A 13110-nucleotide genomic window follows, 5' to 3' on the forward strand; every position below is an offset into this window, starting at 1 on the left:
TGGGCAACGAGGACTCCTGGCTCTCAAACTGTTAAATGGATATTAGGGGTTTTAATGAATGGAACGTTTATTTTTGTGCCAGCTCAACAAACAACACTGACATAATTAGCATACATTTTGGCAACTGTTCTAGCACAAGGTGTTAGTAAAAAGAGGTTATTATCTTTGAATTTAATTTACTTTAATTCCCTTGTTATGAATTTTTTTAAATGTGAATGAAACGTTTTTGTAAAGGAAATCCTGGCACAGTAAGTTATTAAAAAATATGTCTTTTTATTAATGTTACAGGTGTTTCTCATGCCATAGATGAAGTCCATACTCCCAAACACGTGAGCCTTCTCCAAATTTAGAAATGAATAAAATATTTTGTTATTTTTATCGATGGTTACGTTATAGCACTTATGGAGAATTTTTTATTAATGGTGCTACTTGTTTCATGTGTAGTTCCTTCCTTTAAAAAATGAGAAATAAGATACATAAAAACATACATACATACACAGTCTGGTAAAGAATGGCTCCCTCCATGGCCTTACATCAATTAGAAATGAAAAGTTTTAAGGATTAAATGATCTTAATTTCTTAGCTCGGGTGCTTCTCCTACAAAATAAATTTTCAGTAAAAAATACATTTCCTTTTTGTAACAAATACTATTGTTGCATATGCTTACATTTTATTCATATTGTCGAATTGATGAAAACAAGAAAAATAAGGTTGATACAAATCCTAAAGGTCTTAGGTGTTTGCATTGAAAAAGAATTTTGTAGTATATTCTTATCTTAAAATTTATTGGAAGCTGTTGTAAAACAGCTAACAGAATTGCTATAATTATTTAGTATGTGATTGTTTATAATTGATATTAAATCAATAAATTATTATTCATGTGTACATGCATGAGTATAAATTATTGTGTGAACTTCTAGCAAACATATAGGCATACTCTCATATATATGTGTCTGTAATCACACACATATTTAATCATTTACCCAATATTTGAGTAATGAATTAGTTTAATATAAACTTTAGCATAACAGAATATTTACAGTTCACCCACATTTACCTTTAGAAGCAAACAGATGCCAATAACAGGCACTTCAGTGAAAGAACAAGCCAGGTTAAAATAGAAAATGGTAAAAATGAGAAAGAAGTTATGAAAATATATACTTTTAATTTGCAGACATATAAACACTTTTGGTACAGTACAGACACAAGATGCCAAAAGAAGTAGAATCATCCAATTTAAGCTAATACATTACTTGCTTACAGAGATAATTTTGCTTTAGCTCTCATAGACAATAAAATTTCCAGCTTATACAATGAAGTGAAAGTGATCAATCACTGATGAACCAGTTTGCATCACTGCAATAGATTCAGCAAAAGCTGAATTATCAAAGAAATCTGCTGCTGGGCATACAAATACTCTTGGACTTAATCCAATGCCAAATAAAGGAAGCCAGAAATGGTAGCCAACAAACCTAAACAACAACAAAAAGATAAGTATAATTTTTATATAAAAGGCCTAACTAAAACAACCAGCTTCTAGATTATTTCTGCTTTAATATGGTTTCTAAAAATTTCTTATGTGATGGATGCATTTAAGCACATAAGAAATGGTAATATAACCCAAATATGAAGCACTGCTTACACGTTTCGAAAGGACCAAAATGTCATGGACACCTAGGAAGCAACTAAGAATCAAAACATCTCTTGCTTCTGGCTGTTTTTCTTGGATACAATTTCTAGTTACATTTTCTGTGAAGAAGAATATATATATTTCCCCCTGTAATAATAGCAAGTGCAGTGGTAAGGCAAACAGAAAGCAGCTGGGGAACACAGAAAGTAAAATAGTCTTCAGCAGGTCAAATCTTTACACATGGCAATGTTTTTATCCTTACTAATAAAAAAAGTGCACTTCTTTGTAATGCCTTCTCTTTCAAACTATGAATGATGTCCTTATGAGGTAAACATTCTGTTTACAAATGTCTTTTTTATCATACATTTGAGTGGGGTGAAACTCAATTCACTTTAATTTGCTATCTGTTCAATGTTAAAAACAATATATTTAAAATATACTCTTTCATTAATTTGATGTACAACTGCTATCCTGTACAATACCTCAAAACAGTTCCCTGCAAAGGAGCAGCTGATGCCCTCTTGTGGTTAAAAGACTTTTGAGACAAAAAAATGCAATGTGCCATTTTCTTACCTTACTCCAGGGTTTTATCAATCATCTGCTTGGTGTATGAACCCTGCAAATCGCATCCAAGGTTTTTTATAACAGTTTTATAGCTGTTAGTCCTACTTTTCATTAAAAAATGCTGTACACATTTTATAACCTCTCATTTCGAATTTAAAAACCTGTAAACAGCTATTTACAATATAGTACAAATTATAAATTAGTTGTCCTTCATTGGAACTGCCGTCCACACCATCTTGATTAGGTGGTGAAGACTACCAAAGTCAGTTAAAATATCTCTGTTTTACTCCTCAATCAAGTATCAAATATTAGAAATATCCATTGGTTTCCTCTCTCTCATGTGTAAGTCAATTTTTCCTTTCAGTGGAATTTGTACTTCCAAATTTTCATCTTCCTTGGAATGCTTTTTCCCTCTCCTTAAGCAGATGTATATGCCCATCCCTGTGACCAGTGTGATAGAAGCCAAGCTTATTACAGACAGAGCTACTAAGGTGGGCATACAGGTCACAGATTCGACTTTCCTGTGAGTCGGTTCTATTGAGATCTGCGGTTCTTTCTCCTCTATATTAATTTCTGGTTCTTTTCTTAAAAGACTCTCAATGTAGCTCTCGTTACTGACAGTGTCATTAACAAATAGGTTCACCATGACGGTGGAATAGAGAGGTTCGGGGTAACCGTGGTCACTCACTTTCACCAGCAAACGGTGGAGTCCGTAATCTGTCTGCAGCAGTGCTTCTTCCAAAGTAATGTTGCCAGTTTTAGGGTCAATCCTAAAGGACTCGGGCCTAGGACCTCTTCGTCCGATGATGCTGTAAGCTATGACAGCATTCATGCCTGTGTCTTTGTCAACAGCATAGACCTCTGTCACTGGGGAGCCCGGGAGAGTGGAAGGTAGTACCAACAGATAAGACATATTAGACTGAGGAAACAAAACAAGAGGAGGGTTGTCATTGATATCCAGAAGAAGAATTGTGATTTTTGCAGTAGAGGAGAGGGCAGGCTCACCCCCATCAACAGCTTCAACCCACAAAGTATAGGAGCTTTGCTGCTCTCTGTCCAAAGAGACTTTGGCTCTGAGCATGCCCTTTCCTGTGTCGATGACAAAAATATCACTCTGGTTCAGCACAGAGAGAGCGACCCATCCATTCCGCCCAGCATCGGCATCTGTTACACTAATTACTCCAATTTCACCATATCCTGGAAAGTTTTCTGGCACAAAAAAGCTGAAGTCCTTGTTGATGAACCTAGGGCTGTTGTCATTTTTATCCAACACTGTAAGAGCCACAGTAGCTACTGATTCTCTGGGTGGCTTCCCAGAGTCAACGGCTCTGACCGTGTACCTGTACTTTTCTTTCTCTTCTCGGTCCAGCTGAGTAGAAACTGTCAGAATTCCTGTGACACTGTCTAAAGAAAAATATGATGGAGCATCAGGTCCCAGAAAATATGAAATTTGGCCTCTCTCTCCACTGTCAGCATCTGTAGCATACAGCTTGGTCAAGAAGGCATTGGGTGTGTTGTTTTCTTCAATGGTTAGTTCTATTAAGTGTTGAAGGAAAATGGGGGCATTATCATTGTCATCTAAAAGTTGCACTTTAATAACTTTTCTGACATGAAATCCTTCAGAGTTCCAGGCCACCACAGCTATTTCATAGAACTGCTGTAGCTCATAATCCATAGGTTTTGTGGTTTCTAGCAAGTATTCATTATTGTATGGTTTGTAGGGTGATAACCTAAATGGGCCATCACCATCCAGATAGCAGTTCACCTTATATTTACCTTCAGGGTCTCTTATGGCAAAGAAAGCAACTGGAGTGTTAACAGGTTCCAGTTCTTTCAGGTAAACGATACCATCTCTCTCATTTGCTATATAACGAGGGACAATTTCAGGGGGTCTGAAAGTGACTTTGATAATGGACACCAGGGCAGTGATCACAGCAGGGATGCAGCCTGGTCCATTAGCAAGGATGGTGAGGTGTGTTTGCAGAACGTTCCCCCCAATTGTCCTGGAAAGTTTAATGACTCCAGTGGTTTCCTCCAGATGGAATAAGTCCTTGGATGCCTGGGGGACTTTCTGGCTGTAGGAGTAGGTGATCTGAGCATTGATCCCCAAGTCTCTATCCACAGCCTGGACAGCTGCGACTGGTGTGCCCACTGTAGCATTCCCATACACAGTGACATTGACCTGCGAGTCTGTGAAAAGGGGGCAATTGTCATTAATGTCACTTATGCCAATGGTGAGGGTGGCACTGCCCAGCAGTGGCGGAGACCCACCATCCTCCGCTATAATGATGCTCACATACTGGTCTTGGGTCTCCCGGTCCAACAGCCCCATGACAATTAGGTAGGGAGTGCGTTCCCCATTCTCATTCTCCTCCACGTCCAGGGTGAACATACGATGGTAGTCCAGTAAGCGGTATGTCTGTACCCCGTTAGTGCCTACATCTGGGTCCATGGCGGCATGATCTATGACCAGCCGGGTGTTTACAGGTGCATTTTCTGGGAGCCAAACTGAGATTTGGGAAACAGGGAACTGCGGGGCATTGTCATTGATGTCCTGGATAGCTATTTTCACCTTCACAAACCTGAAGTATTCCTGAGGCAGGACCAGTACATCCAGAAGCAAAAGACAAGAGTCAGAAGAAGGGGAGGAGGAAATGGAAATGCTGCCGCCCCAGGCAGCTCCTCCTTCAAGACACAGGGCCTCTCGGTCGATCTCCTGGGTAGAAGTGTGCAGCTCCCCGGAACGGTTGTCTAGGGTCACGTACTGGCCACTCAGTCCCCGGGAGGCCAGGCTGAAGGAGAGAGGAGGGCTCGGCTCAGCGCCTGAGCGCTCCGGCGGCTGCGACGGCTGATCCTGCCTGCCCGCCGCCCCGGGCACCAGCCGCAGGTCCTCGGCCAGACTGCCGATGAACACCCCCGCGGGCAGTCCCTCGTTCAGGCTGTACAGAAGCTCCGTGGCCTGGTTGTAACTCGCGCGGCAGTTGAAGGGTCCCACGAAGAGGAAAAACAGAAACAGATGCTGAAAGTTGGGGGGGGGGGAGGGGAGAAACCTCATTACATACTGGCGGCAGCACAGAGGTTGGAGTCAGAAACCAGAGCCCCGGGTTATGGCCGCTCTCATTACCATTCCCAGAGGAAAACCTCCTCCAGTCAGAGCGAGGTGAAGAGGAAACTTACTGCAAAGAGACCCACGGAGCAATGTTGCCTCCAAAACTTATTTTTTTTCTGTTCACTTTTTACCCCCCTCCCTCCACGCCCCTCACCATCCTCATCCAGTTAACATTCAGCATCCCTAACCGTAGCGCACCCCTGGAAGCACCACTGGAGTGGAGAGGACTCGGACTCGGGACTGCGCAACGCGACAGGGGAACACCCGGCGGGTAGAGAAAGGGAAGGGGGTGGGGGCAGAGAGGGCTGAGAGGTGGGCAATTTATCAATTTCTTTCCCATTGAAATGCTTCCACCACTAAGATCCCGGGGACGCGAAATATAGTACACCCCTTACTATGAAGCCAATAGCAACAAGAACAATGTTGGTAATAATAATATGAACACACAATCACGCTTTCTGCTGATCAATTCCCCCCCGCCCCCCCCCCACGTAAATAAACGCAGTAGGTCAGAAGAAGCGGTTTTCATTTTAGCATGGATCTAAATTCAGAAAGATCTGGATCTCCTTATGAAGCCCTCACTAATCCCCCTCCCCCAGAGGAAAAGAAGTAAACGCGGAAAATGAATATCCAAAAACAATGTGTCAGTTGCAGTGGATAGTCACAGCCAGATGCCGGCGGCGGGAAACGATGTCTGAACCCCAGTATCTACAGCATATTGAGCCTGCACCCCCATCCCCTCCACTTCATCTGCCTACATTTCTGCTTCAGAAACTTCCTCTCACCACCCAAGGGCTTGCCTATTCCTTGCTAAAATGAAAATACCTTAGCCCAAACTCCTTTCCCCCCCTCTCAATCTTCCCGCGAAGTTTGGCTTGAGGTTAAAGGTTTGAAAACCCTCAAGAATTGTGAACTGCCCACAGCACTGCAACTTGCCGCGGGGCTCTGCTCGCCCACCCTTACCGGCAGGTTCCTGTGGCTGGTGCTGCTGCTGGGACGACTTAGCCGCCCCATATCCAGGCGCGGGTGCCGGGTCGCTGGGCGCCAGCTCACTGCCAGGGTCCGCGAGCTGCGTGCATGCCCTCGGCGGCGCATTCCCAGCGAGGCTGCAGTCCGCGCGCTCCTGATGGGAGGGCGGCAGAAGACACTCCCTCTCTGTTCATGCAAATCGCTGGGGAACTTCAGCCAATAGTCATCAGCTGTCAATTAGCACGGGAGCTAAGCGGGGCAGAAGGGTACGGCCATGGTTTCCTGCCAACTTGGGTAAGTCCAGGTCTCACAGGAGCAGCCAGAATGAGGGACTTGACTCTGAAGACTGCGACGAGGCGTCACCTGGTCCGGCACCAGAGTGCCTGCGGAGAGCCCACCTCCTCGCCGCACCAGTCAGAACCTCAGTCCACAGTTTGCGAGCGGGGGAGGGAGAATTAGAATAAATAAGCCTGCAAGTATATCTGAATTTATAGAAAGAGGGATTCGGCGCTACAGAGCAGTCGCAGGTGCAATTTCTAAACGGCTGCTTTGCCACCAGTTATCACAAGAAAGATTTGGAGCCAGCAGTGTTTGTACAGAGGGAAGAAAAATCCGCACTTTTCTTTGCGGGGAGTAAGAATTTCAAACTCTTTGGAAAGCGACCTGAACCAGAAAAGCAGATAGATGAATTCGGTGATGATTCAACACGCTCTACTTTAGAATCTTTGCTGTTGGTGGTGGCAGAGCTTCTGCTAGTTTCCTCATTTTAGGCACAAGTGTCTTCTCTGGGTGTCTGCCTTGTGGTCTTACTTCAGAGGCAGCTGCGGCTTCTGGCCAAGGGAAGGAATCAAGGGGAAAAGTGGACACAATTGTGGGGGAACACAGTGTACTGCCTTGCAGGCAATTTTAACAAATTCCTCTAAGGGCTGCATTTAGAGAGGGGTTGTTCACTGAAGCCTGGGTTTAAAAAACTGGTTACTTTTCAAGTTATTATGGTTTTCTCCTTATAATGCTCAATGGAAAAGTGCTCTTTTAGAAAGGAATCCTGAGGGGAGGGATGTGGTGCAAAATACTTGGATAACCTCTCTGGCTTTGACACTAATGTGACCTGTTTCCTCATTTATAAAATTGGGGCTGGAGGGAGTTCAGTGCATGAAGTCAATGAGACACTTTTTGATCTGCAGGGCGTCATATTAGTAATGAAAAGGACCACTGGCCTTTCCCTGAGTAGACATCCCTCTTCATCACTAGGTTTCCAGATATCCTCTGCTCTACCCTGAACATAAAACCCTCCAGGCTGAATGCCTAGTGACTGAGCCTGGAATAGAAAAAGCCTTCCTCTCCTAGAAAGATCTGACATTCCTGTGCTTTCCATAGGAACTACTTTTCATTTTCTTTTTAATGCAACAGTATGCTAACTAGAATATAAATTACTGGGCAGAGCTAATTGTGTTTTTTTGTTTCTTCCTATTTTCTCTCATGCACTAATCCTAAAGACATAGAGTCCTTAATATTGACACTGCACATCAAAAGACCTGGTGTGTGTAACAGCTTCACATTGACCAAGTGGAAGTATACGTGGAGTTCACAAACAAAACTCCCTATAAGACAATCTGGCAAATAATCTAATTGGCATATAAAATGGGCTTCCTTAAACTCTTTAGAGTGAAATTAGAGTGCTGATGGAGAAAGCACACACACAAGGACATGCTCACAAGTGTGAGGCCATGATACAACTGGTAAAGAAAGCGCAGTCAGGAAATGCGATTTGCCTTCCCTTGCTTCTTCAGCTGCAAGTTCTGGATGGTAAATATTTACTCTGGGGTTTGTAGTTGAAACATACAGGACTCCAAAAATCAGTATCAAATTGCTTCTGCTTCATCAAGACATAAATTCACCTGTGTTGAATTTATGTCTTCACACAATACCCACAGCTTCTGGAATTTTGGGGCACACGGCCAAGATTAGGCAATCCATCAGTGTATGTGCAGGCCCCACAATCTGAATTAATTCTACAGTTACACAGGTAACAACAGCAGTAGGCTGTATGTCCCCTCATAGCTCACACCTGCTCCAACAAGTTAGGATCACTTGCTTTTTTGGAGGGGGAAATATAGGAATCTCTTTCTTTAGTTTTTCCTTTGTTTATGAGGACACTATACAGGAAATTTTATTTATGAAGATAATCTAACTGAAGTGACATCACTCCTTTGTAATTATTTTCTCCATTGCCTTTAATTTTCCCTGAAATCTTAGGTCATTTGCTTTGCAGTGGATGCTTTGAGCATGGATGCAATTTATTCAAGCGTCCCCATGCCCATTCCCAGCAAAATTTTGGTCTTCTGGCCACATCCTTCAGCTGCTCTCCATAGAAAAAGTTACTCTTCCTTTTCCCCTTTGCTAAATTGGCAAGAAATTAAATCTACATATTCAATAATAAGTTTATATAGTGTTTCTAAAAAGCACAATCAGGAACTCTAATGTACATTGAAACTGGGGAATTAAACACGTTCTGGAAATAATGTTTGAAATGACAATAAAAACCACCCTTGCTTTAAGTTACTGTGGTGATTGCAAAGTTTCCGGATGAAAGTTTGTCATCAAGACTGGGAGACCTTGGCAGAATTTTGGGTAATACCTTGCAGTCACATGCTACACTATTAACTGAGCTTCTTGTTACTGTCTTTTCTCTTTGAAGAGGTGTACCCTGTAATTGCTCCTTCTCACCTGTCCCCCCCACAAAAGACCAGAGGCCCTTCTTCTTTATCCTGTACCGCTTCCCTTGAATCTGTAAAAACATTCCCAATTCCTGTTCCATGTGATATCAGCCCTGTGACCTACCATCTGGTATCACATATTTCTTTCTAAAGATGGCTTAGAGAGCTTCAATGCTACAAATATTCCCTTGAAAACAATATTTACAAACTTATCAGATGTCTCAGTTTCTCTGGGCCTGATTCCCAGGTGTTTTATAAAAATTGATCCAGAAGAATAGTTAGATTATGTGCCTCCCAAGTCTATTTTTTTTTATATACAAGGAAAACAGCTTGATGCAAAAGGTGATACCCTGAGCCCAGCCGGGGGAATTGGATTCTGTTCTAGTGATGGTTGCTAAGTTACTGTGTGACTTTAGATAAGTCATCACACCTTTTTGTCAATTTCCTATAACTGCCTTCCCCATACCCCATAGACATATGAATCGGATGACCTAATATTTGTCATTAACAGACACCCAATGTTAGTAAGCAGTTAATTTGATCATTATGTATCATATTATATCACTGAAGGATAATATTTTTTATGTACTGCAAGCCTTTTGTCTGGATAGTTTCTCTCTTTATAAAGCCGTGAGGATTCTTATAAATGTCTGTGAGGATACAGTCTGCAAACTTTATACATTTAGGAAAATACCCTAAAAACTTTAAAAAATTTTGATATTTTCTGGGTAGCTTTTATTTGTACTTTTCAATTAATTCTAATACTGGTATTTAAAGTATTTTAATAACACTGTGGTATCTACAAAGTATACACAGATATTTATACCTATTTTGAATTACAGTTTTATAAGTGTTCTAATCAATTCAAGATTGCATATAAATATAAATTTAGAATATAACTTCTTTTAGGACTATGTCATTTTTTGCTTGCAAATATAATATGTAATTAGGAGTTCCTTTAGCTTACTCAGAATGTGTGCATACATATATATGCATATATGTACATATTTATTTACAAGGGGAGACTCAAGAAACCCAGAATTTATTTATAAAAATTTAGTATTTATTCTTACATGTTTAAATTTCAGTTACCTTCAAATACTCTCCATTTGATGTAGTACGCCTATTGAAACACTTTCCCCACTGATCAAATGTTTTTGAACTCATCAATTTTGATGCCTTTAAGTGCTTCTGCCATTTTTTTGTTTCACCTCTTCCACATCAGGAAAACATTTCCCATTGAAGACTTTTTTCATCTGGCAGACAAAAAAAGTGGTTCAGGGCAAGATCAGGTGAATAGGAAGGGTGGGACACAGGCCTCATGCTGTTTTTGGTCAGAACTGTTGAACACTCAGCATGCTGTGAGCAGGCCCATGCAGTGTGAGCAGGCCCACGCTGAGTGAGCGGGCATGCCTATGAATCACCCATCAAGAAATGGGCAAACACGTTGAAAGGCTTTAGAAAAACTTCACTGAAGCCAAAAACAGCCTCTCAAAAAAAAAAAAAAATGCCAGCTACTTCCCTGATATAGATGAGATCTTGAAACACTTGCCTGCCGGGGGAAGCCTACACTACAAGGCTCCTGCCCTCCAGAAGATAATTCCATTTTGGGGGTCCCCCTTGGTATGTACACATGTAAATATAAACAGCACAAAAATATGGTGTGTCATATAAATATAATATGCAATAATTATAAATACACAAACATATTGGTATAACAATTTTTAAAAGAATATATTTTTTGACAGGGACCAGAGGGGAGAGGGGAGAGAATCACAGGGGAAAAGGAGAAGGACTCACATGAACAAGTATAAAGGACACATGGACAATAACTGAGGTGGGGGGTGGAGATGGGAGGGAGGTGGGGAGCACTGGGGGGGGGCAGGGCTGGGAATATAAGACAGAAAACTGTACTTGAACAAGAATTAAAAAATATATTTTTAAAATACAGAATTTATAAAATTTATATTAATAAATATAAAAATATTCTTTTCTGAGACAATAGTTAAGAGAAGGGATAATCTTATTTGTAAAACGAATGCAATATTTGAGGAATGATAATATCAACAATTAATTGTCAATTATGTTTTGAGCATGCTACTGGATGCTTTACATGTTTAATGGCTTAAAACTCATGACAGTGTTATAATACAGATACTATTCATTAATTTTATAACCACAAATTGCATGTTTGTTGGTGTCTACAGCAACAGGACTACGATCTGCGGCCTCTGAGGCAGGTGAACTGTCCAGTCTGGCCCACCCTTCCCACTTCAGTGGGTGGATCAAGGACCTATATATGTTTAACTGTACTTCAAACTAACAAACATTTATTACTCACCTACAGTAAAAAAATGTAGGAATAGATTTGCTGCATGATGCCTTTTTGGAGTGAAAACTTCTTTAGTTAATTACTGTTTCTTAAACAGATACATACACATAGACGCAAACTTATGTGTTATCTATCTTGGCTCTCCCAACTTGTAGACTTAAAAATATATGATATATGTATAGTTGTATATATACATGAAAATTTTGTAAACTTTTAAGTAATTTTATGGACCACTTAGTTAGCTGTCATTTTCCATATTAGTTGAGAACAAGAGAGATTACCCATAGCTAATTCAAATTCTCAAAATAAGGATTCCAAGATGGCTGCTCAAATCTAAGGGTCACAGAAGGCAGTCCTGAGAGGAAATTCAAAGTATTGCAGGCATACATTAAGAAGCAAGAATAATCTCAAAGAAACAAATTAATCCTACACCTAAAAGAACTAGAAAAAAAAAACAACAAACAAAGCCCAGGGTAAGTAGGAAGAATGAAATAATAAAGATTAGAGTGAAAATAAACCACATAGAGAAAAAATTACAAAAGGTGGATGAAACCAAGAACTGATTATTTGCAAAGACAAACAGGCTGACAAACCTTCAATCAGTCTCATGAAGAAAAAATGAGAGAGGACCCAAATAAATAAAATCAGAAATGAAAGAGGAGAAGTAACAACTGACATCATAGAAATACAGAGGATTGTAAGAAAACACTATGAACAACTATATACCAACAAATTGGATACATTGGGTGAAAGAGATAAATCCCTAGAAATATAAAATATTTCAAAGCTGAATCTGGAAAATTCAGGAAACCTCAATAGATGGATTACAACACTGAAATTGAAGCAATAATCAAACATCCTGGAGGAGATGGCTTCACAGGCAGACTTTGCCAAACATTCAAATAAGAACTAACACATATCCTCCTTAAGCTATTCCAAAAATTTTAAGAGGAAAAAGACGTTCAAGCTTTTTATACAAGGCCAGCATTATCCTACTTCCAAAACCGGATAAGCACATTATAAAGAAGGAAAACTTTTGGCCAATATACCTGATGAAGATTCATGCTAAAATACTCAAGAAAACATTAGCAAGCCAGATCCAGCAATGCGTTAAAGAGATCATAGACCATGATCAAGTAGGATTTATTCTGGGCCTGCCAGGTTGGTATAATATTCACAAATCAATAAATGTGATACACCACATGAATAAAATGAAGGATAAAAGTCACATGATCATTCTAATAGATATCAAGAAAGCATTTAAAAATCTAGCACCCATTTATGATTTAGAAAAAGGTTCAGGAAATTGGAACTAGAGGGCTAATACCTCAATATAAAAAAAAGCCATATATGACACGCCACAGCCAACATATTGAAAGAGCAAACCTAACCTAAAAGAATTTCCCTTAAGATTGAGAACGATACAAGGGTGTCTGCTTTCACCACCCTTATTCAACACTTTACTGGAAGTTCTATCCACAGCAATCAAAGAAGGAGAATAAATAAAAGGTGCTCAACTGGAATGGAAGAAGTAAACTGTCATTATTCGCAGATGACATGATATTGTACATAGAAAATTCTAAAAACTACACCCAAAATTACTAGATATAATAAATGAATTCCACAAAGCAGCCAGAAACAAATTAATATTCAGATATCCATTGTATCAGAAAGAGAAATTAAGAAAACAATCTCCTGGCTGATGTAGCTCAGAGGATTGAGCCCGGGCTTGAGAACCACACGATCACGACTCTGGTTCGATTCCCAATTAGGACACATGCCTGGGTTG

At 40.4% G+C, this 13110-nt stretch overlaps 1 protein-coding gene across 1 annotated transcript; it reads right to left on the minus strand.

Annotated features, from left to right (window-relative positions):
- Positions 1 to 302: 302 nt before the first annotated feature.
- Positions 303 to 6481, minus strand: PCDH20 (protocadherin 20). The gene is made up of 2 exons (XM_037038672.1): positions 6267 to 6481; positions 303 to 5213 (listed from the first exon to the last, which is right to left on the minus strand). Exons 1-2 carry the CDS (start codon positions 6396 to 6398, stop codon positions 2496 to 2498), a joined length of 2850 nt encoding a protein of 949 aa, XP_036894567.1. The 5' UTR covers positions 6399 to 6481; the 3' UTR covers positions 303 to 2495.
- Between the last annotated feature and the right edge of the window lie 6629 nt (positions 6482 to 13110).

This window comes from Sturnira hondurensis, unplaced genomic scaffold (genome assembly GCF_014824575.4).
Source record: "Sturnira hondurensis isolate 20B ecotype Veracruz unplaced genomic scaffold, ASM1482457v3 Scaffold0024805, whole genome shotgun sequence".
NCBI lineage: Eukaryota > Metazoa > Chordata > Mammalia > Chiroptera > Phyllostomidae > Sturnira > Sturnira hondurensis.

Excerpts from the sequence above, each read along its gene's own strand:
- PCDH20 (XM_037038672.1), bottom strand. The coding sequence starts at position 6,398 with ATGCGCCGCCGAGGGCATGCACGCAGCTCGCGGACCCTGGCAGTGAGC. Across the intron at positions 5,214-6,266 it reads CCAGCCACAGGAACCTGCCG|CATCTGTTTCTGTTTTTCCT; the intron begins GTAAGGGTGGGC and ends CCCAACTTTCAG.